The following is a 7,710-nucleotide window of genomic DNA, read 5'->3' as shown; positions in this document are numbered from 1 at the left end:
TTTTATGATGTATGTCTATCTTAGCCTTTGTCTTGCTTATATGTTTGTGACGGCATGTTGGATAATCTTTGCTATTGTTTATATCACTAGTATGCATGATATGTATTGTTTGATTATAGAAAACTAGTATGGTATGGTTTAGTTGTATGTCTTACTTACAAGTTTCGTAGTTGCCTAGTTATGCAATATTGTGTAGTGTGGGTTCACTATGTAATGTGGCGGTTACCAACTATTCAATAACCCTTAGATCATCGATATGTAGTTACCTAGTTATAAAAAGCATTCATTTATATCTAATCGTAAATCTATATCCCGATAATCTATCCTAGCATCATACCCATGCTATTTGATTCTTATTCGAGTTACACAACTCACTTTCTCAATTCCATCCAAGTTGTCACACCCTATTCGACACCTATCCACCAATTCATTCTTATTTGTATTTCATTCGCTTTTGGTGATTTTTGTTTTGGTATTTATTTGGTTGCTATTTGCTACCGTTACGACGAGTAGGGAGTGGCGAGGTTGGATGTGGACATAATCAGGTTATTGAGAAAGACGAAGGACTCATCAACGAAGGCATGCCCTCTCATCATATTTTATCCCAGTTTTACAAACTGCATGCTATTTTATGTTTTACAAATATATATGCTATTTTATTCCAGTAGCTAGCGTGTCGATTGACACACCAACCATGATTCGCTTGTCGCCTTTTACTTGATACCCTGAGTAGAGATTATATAGTAATCCTGATAGAGTAGAGTTGCTTAGCCATGCTAAATAATCTTTAGGATACTTCCTATGGCCTCTTTGGAGGAATTGATCGACCTTCGGGTCAAACATACCCTTTTGAAAGTTGTTGAGCTCGTTGAGCTAGGCTGATTAGCCGTTGTTGCTTCCTCTACTCTCTCTCTTCTACTCTGGGTGAAACTTACCATCTAAATATGGCGCGGGCGATAGCTGAATCAAATGTTGAAGGAGCGATTGGCTGCCCTTCACAAGTTGGAGGGAGCAATCCGTCGTTCGTGCCGCTTAAAGGTCCTAAAAAGTCTTGGATTTGAAGATTGTGACAACCGTACAACCACATGCTATATGGGCACTGGCCTGGTTAAGTAAGTTAGTCAGCCTTAGGTGTTGATGTCGCCGTACCGCAGATAAGGTGGCTGCCTACGGGAGAACCTTCGGCACAGATGGGGGGACCGGTTTGGGGACGTACTCTCAATACCGTGCGCCAGACCCGGTGGGCATGTCACATCTTTGGGGGATCTAGCTAAAAGACCTTGTCACAATCCCTCTGCCGGTACACCAATTGGTGTGTATTAAATCAGCGACGGCTGGTGGGCAACAAGACGGGGTTGTGTCGTGTGGGCAAAGTGTACAACCTCTGCAGAGTTAAAACTATTCGAATAGCCGTGTCCACGGTCATGGACGACACATGAATCCTTCTTGACATACAGGAACCTGTCTTGCTATTTCCCTCTTTGCCTCTTCCTCTCCTTTCCTTCTTTCCCTGGAATCTGAATCCTATGGAATACGTGAGTTGTCGAGGACAACCACATTGATGAGAAATATTACACTCATTATAAAACATGTTTTCGTCTAAAACTGCTTTTATCAAATATATATTGCAAATAAAATTGGCTTTTATGCAAAAGAACCTACAACCTTCCTTTGAAGCCTCATGTAGATATATTAGGTCTTGCATCGAGGGGGCATGTTGAGTACGAAATGTACTCATGGCAAAACTTTTGTTGATATTCAGAGTACTACAAAGACAAGGAAGACTACAACTACTACAACGATATTGAAGAGTGAGGCCTCGTGGACTACATCAACTGCCTGTGGCTGAGATGGAGTCACTTCGCGTTTTATTTATCCGCTGTGCTTTCTGATTGTAATGAATGTCACACTATGTGGCTATTCAAACTTTGTAATAATTACTTTTGTACATCTGTAATGATATACATTTCGCTGTGTCGTCAACATTGATCTTGGGATTGACGAGTAACACAGGAGGGTCGGAAAGTTAAGTTCCGGTTCTCACAATACTCCCATCGGGAGGACAAGATAAACAATATAAGTCATCAATTGACTCAGATAAATGTGCTATTCCAGCAGCCGAAAATGGCACTCGACAGTATATTCTCAGAGCACCCCAATCGCGATTTAATCTCTGAATGCCGCAGAACTTTGCGAAGGTAAGACCCCGGGATTCGTCCTGTGCAGCGTAGCACCGCCTCTGAATGCGTTTTGTTACTTTTTCCGTATCAATAAATGCAAAGAAAAATCCTAACGGACGCGTTAGGTACTCGATAAAACATAACTGGAATTCAACATCTGGTAAGACCTTAAGCGGCACATGTCGAATTACGTCAGTATCCTGAGATCATGTCCAAGGACGTGATCTTGAAGTAGGTTTTTGCGAGATTGCCACGAGAGCAGTTAACTGGTACCTGATCCGTCAGATGAACGAGCCCCAATTACTGTTATCCCTGTACAATATACGATTGCTTTATGAAAGTTATGTAATGACTCGAAGAAATCATATGATAATTGTAAAGATGGAGATTTTCCATGATTCTTCGATTCAAGAAAAATCTTGGGGGCTACTGACATAGGCATCCCCAATGGGTCTGTCGAAGATGGTACACGGGATTTACTGAAGGCCCACGACCCGATGTTTGGGAAGCTCGGAAGCCCAATTAAGAGATAGTTTGGAAAGATAGAGTTGTAATAGGAATAATGATTTGTAACGATTACGGGACGAATTCAAAGAGTCTCCCGGACTTTGTAACTTGTAAATCACGAAACCCTCGGCTCTGCCTCCTATGTAAGGGGGAGTCGAGGGAAAAAGAGATGATCGATTTTATTGTCAATACAACCCTAATTTTCTAGCAGTCGAGTACTTTTTCGACTGAACCTTCGAGATCTACTTGCCCTCTACTTCCAACTAAACCCTAGTCTACAATTCGTAGGCATTGACAAGTTGATACCTTGTCACCGGCACTATCGGTAATTCCTTTCCCCGGGTCTGCTTCGTTCGCTCGCTCCAACCCCTCCCCATCTTGTTGGCCTCTTCTCTAGCTTTGCTAGAACCGTCCCTTCCTCCATGCCTCACGAGCCTCTTCTCTAGCGCCGCCCCTTCCCCTCCATGCCTCGATCGTCTGCAGCGTTGGCTGCTCCTGCCCACGTATGAGTCTTCCTCACATCTGAATCGCCGTCTGTTGCTCCCATCATTAGCCACTGCCATTACCCACTCTTCTCTCCCATTGGCTCATTATTAGGAGTTAATTTCCTTTCTACCCGATCTTAGTGAGGCAGCTTGTTGATATCAGGAAAATTGAGCTATATAAACCAGCCGGAGTCCCTATAATTAACCGAGGTGGGACTATTTGGTACTACGAAAGATATCTGGGCGTCTGGTCGCTGCATCTACTTTTAACTGGACGGTGTTTAGGAGGGGCTTGAGGCCCATGATTGATTATTCCTACGCGGCTCAGTACGCTCGAACTCGTAAAGAGAATTAGATCGCTACGTGAAAAACGAATAGAGAGATAGATTGCTACGGAAAAACGTTTCGGATTTGTTTTAGCGGTGGCAATACAAGTAATTTTGACTGGCTAATAAGGGTACTAATAAAACGAACGAAAAAATTGGGGAAAAACCTTACTTCCTTTATTAGTAGTAGGTAAAGATGACTCAGCCTTTTCTGGATAGGAATATGTCTAAATCGTATTTAAATATCTACATGTATGAGTTGATTCGTTTATTTTGAGAAGAGGGAAATAATCATTTTCTGCCATTCCTTGTTCACAAAGCGATTCGGAGCAGTAGATCCGTGAAAACACACGAGCGGAGGTCTCGTCTCGCGTTCCTTCCCCTGTGTTTCCTTTCCACCCTTTTTCCACTTTCCATTTTCGAACAAAGGAAAAAAAAGTTAAGGAAAAACCGAAGAACAGAGCTCGGAAATCTCCCCGTCTTTCTTCCTCCTCCGCTGATTCCTCCCAGCCCGAATCCGCCCCCATTCCCCGCCCTCGCAACTGGGCGCGCCGGCGGCGACGGGACACGACGAGCCAGGGCTGCCGGTGCTGCGCTGTCGGCCGTGGATTGGATTCTCCTCCTTCTCCCGCGCCTACTTTTTGCGGTAAGGAAACCCTAGCCTGATTGATTGGGTTGGTCTGGGAGTTCGTTTCGTTTTTGTCTGGAGGATCCTTGCATCCACGCCGTAGTGCGCAGCCAAAACCGAAATCGTTTCCGTACTTCCGTTCGGTTGGTTGCGGGATTTGTTTGCTGTTTGGTAATCCATCTGTTCGTGCTCTGATTAGGTCCCCTCTTCGTCAGCGCGCAGGGTGGATCCGAGCTGAATCCGCAGGACTTTTCCCAGGCGCGGTTCAGCATATTTCTCCCAAAAAACAATGGTGGCGTGCAGGCTGCTGTGATGGTCGGCTCCCTTGTTGGCTCAGACCAGTTGACCAGGAGAGGCTCAGCGGGTTGGACGTGACCGGGGTCACCAAACCCCTCTTGTACATTCATTTCGATATCAATCCAGTGGTTGCTCTGATGGACCAGCTCGCTATCCTCGCCACGGAGCTGGGCGACACGTCGGACTTCGAGCACGACGGCATCACCGAGAACGATGTCAGCGACGAGGAGATCGAGCCGGAGGAGCTGGCGCGGCGGATGTGGAAGGACAGGGTCAGGCTCCGGAGGATCAAGGAGCGGCAGCAGAGGCTGGCGCTGGCGCAGGCCGAGCTCGACAAGTCCAAGCCCAAGCAGATATCTGACCAGGCCATGCGCAAGAAGATGTCGAGGGCGCACGACGGGATCCTCAAGTACATGCTCAAGCTCATGGAGGTGTGCAACGCCCGCGGCTTCGTCTACGGGATCATCCCCGACAAGGGGAAGCCCGTGAGCGGCGCGTCGGACAACATCAGGGCTTGGTGGAAGGAGAAGGTGAGGTTCGACAAGAATGGGCCGGCGGCGATCGCCAAGTACGAAGAGGAGAACTTGGTGGCCGCGGACGCTCTGAGCAGCGTGGTCAGGAACGAGCACAGCCTCATGGATCTCCAGGACGCCACTCTGGGCTCGCTGCTTTCGTCGTTGATGCAGCACTGTGACCCGCCGCAGCGCAAGTTCCCGCTGGAGAAGGGCACCCCGCCCCCGTGGTGGCCTGCGGGGAATGAGGAATGGTGGGTTTCCTTGGGCCTTCCGAGGGGAGAACTCGCTCCGTACAAAAAGCCTCATGATCTTAAGAAGGTTTGGAAGGTTGGCGTGCTTACGTGTGTTATCAAGCACATGTCACCAAACTTTGATAAGATCAGAAATCATGTGCGCAAATCCAAGTGTTTGCAGGATAAAATGACTGCGAAGGAGAGCCTGATTTGGCTGGGAGTCCTACAGAGGGAGGAAAGGCTTGTTCGCAGCATCGACAATGGTGTCTTGGAGATTACTTACCACAGTGCTCGAGAGGACAGAAATGAAACGGGGAACACACATAGCAGCAGTAATGAGTATGATGTTGTTGGTTTTGAGGAGGCACCTCTTTCTACATCATCTAAAGATGATGAGCAGGGTCTTCCTCCAGCTGCACAATCCAGCGATGAGAATGCCTCAAGGGAAGACAGAGAAAGGCCGAACGCTAAACATCCTAATCAGGCTGTTCGTCCTAAGGCAGGGACAAAAGAACAACCAAAGAGAAAAAGAGCACGTCGCAGTATCGTTGCTATTGAGCAGCAGGTACACGGAACTGATGGTGCACCCGAAAATTCAAGAAATCTGATTCCTGATATGAACCGACTGCACCAAATAGAAGCTCCAGGCATGGCCAACCAGATTAGCTTCAATCAGGTGGTCATTACAAGTGAAGCTTTACAACACACAGGAGTTGCTCAAGGGCATGCCTATCTTCCTGGTTCTGGGGTTAGTAGATTTGATCGTTTTGATAGAGCCCAAGCTGTGAATGCTACTCCTGTAAGCATGTACATGGGAGGACATCCTTTACCTCACGAAGGTAGTTCCAGATCAGAGTCTGGAAATCCCTTTCCACTGGACCCTGATTCTGATATTAATAATTTGCCCAGTAGTTATCAGACTTCACCTCCGAAACAATCACTGCCAGTAGCTATGATGGATCATCATGTGGTTCCCATGGGTATCAGGGCACCAGGTGACAACAGTCCTTATATTGATCATGTAACTGGTGGTGGAAATCCAACTTCTGTCCCTATGCAACACCTCGCAGATTTCCCGTTTTACAGCGAGCAAGATAGGTTTGTTGGCAGTTCCTTTGAGGGTTTGCCTTTGGACTATATCAGCATGAACAGTCCCATCCCAGATATTGATGATCTGCTGCGTGACGAGGATCTAATGGAATACCTGGGAACATAACATAGGTAATTTCATCGCATATCCATCATTTTTCTTCAGCTTATCCCTCTTTAACATTATCTTTCCTTTTCATTTCCAGGTTAGGAAGCGCTCTGATGCTTTTCTGTCACCCATTTTTGTCTCACCGGGATTACCAGCTTAACTTGAGTATGGAAGGCTAAACTTGTCATTTGATACCATCTGTACATGGTTTAGGTTTGGAATAGTAAATATTCCTGGAGAAATATATAGTGAAAGAAATGGATAGTTCTTTGTAATTTTGGAATCTGTGAGATATGAATGCCATGTTCTCCTGCATGTTCTCATCCTCTCCCCTTTTGCTTCCTATAGAAACATTGAGAGTTCAACATTGTATTTGCAATCAAGAAATAAAAAATCATCAATTGAGGAAACCACTCTGTCTCTTATCTTTGCATGTCGCAAAACTAATTTCATTGATGTGTTGGTAGTTGCACAGTGAAACCTTTATCATACAGTAAGGCAAATTTGCAAAATGACGTCACGGTCTAGATAAATTTTCAGAAGTGTAGCACCAACAGGCAACAATGAGGGTTATTACTAGATTGTGAGCAACACTATCACAGTATCAGTAGCCTATTATGTCATGTTGCTATTTGGCATCTGCATATATGGCAATATGGGTATAGCTGTACTATATGTAGGCTGTTGGTACTTGGTACTCAACTTCTGGTATGATTAATGGCGTTAGTTCTAGGTTTCGTGAAAATTTGTTCGCCATTCTGATTACTCTCTTCAAGAAAAGCTTTCCATATGTTGAATAGCCTTGGAGAGTTGGAGTTATTGCCTTCTGGAGTCTCTATATGGGTATGCTCTAGACTCCTTCACTTCTATATCATAAAGATCACCAAATCCCACAGATCTTCTGAGTAGTTTATTTATCAAGATGATATTTCAGTACTGTATAAGATTCCTCACCTTCTAGTTCACAGCCTAGGTGCTGATTGTAACTCTGGTGTTTTAACTTAATAAAGCTCGTGATTTCCCTAATAAAGGGGCTCATGCTATTTATCTAGGCATTGTCTTGTATCCAGTGCTGAACACATTACGGTGCAGACCGTCCCACATGGCAATACAAAAGCATTTTTTTCCTTTATACTCGGTATTGGACCCTGGAACAGTTTCACCTCTCTTATGCTTGCAGACTGTGGTACACCGAAAATATACAAAGAACAACTAATGCCAAACTCTTCTGCGCCATGATTTGTACCTTAAAATATGCTACTTATAATATCTTCAGCTGAATTCAGGTGTTATCTTACCTGAATTAGACCAAGAGACCCATCATTTTATGACTAACATTGG

The 7,710-nt window shown here is 45.2% G+C and overlaps 1 protein-coding gene across 2 annotated transcripts; it reads left to right on the top strand.

The window, feature by feature from the left end:
- The first annotated feature begins 3,871 nt into the window (after window positions 1-3,871).
- Window positions 3,872-6,779, top strand: LOC127302104 (ETHYLENE INSENSITIVE 3-like 3 protein). 2 transcript variants are annotated; one of them, XM_051332464.2, is made up of 3 exons: window positions 3,872-4,144; window positions 4,342-6,392; window positions 6,467-6,779. In XM_051332464.2, the coding sequence occupies exon 2, from the start codon at window positions 4,561-4,563 to the stop codon at window positions 6,385-6,387; it is 1,827 nt and encodes a 608-aa protein (XP_051188424.1). In that variant the 5' UTR covers window positions 3,872-4,144; window positions 4,342-4,560; the 3' UTR covers window positions 6,388-6,392; window positions 6,467-6,779. The 2 variants fall into 2 exon arrangements, with proteins under 2 accessions (XP_051188424.1, XP_051188423.1); XM_051332463.2 differs by having other exon boundaries at window positions 4,326-6,392.
- Window positions 6,780-7,710: the final 931 nt, after the last annotated feature.

This window comes from Lolium perenne, chromosome 5, assembly GCF_019359855.2.
Source record: "Lolium perenne isolate Kyuss_39 chromosome 5, Kyuss_2.0, whole genome shotgun sequence".
Lineage (NCBI taxonomy): Eukaryota > Viridiplantae > Streptophyta > Magnoliopsida > Poales > Poaceae > Lolium > Lolium perenne.
This window is presented reverse-complemented; position numbering and strand designations above follow the sequence as displayed.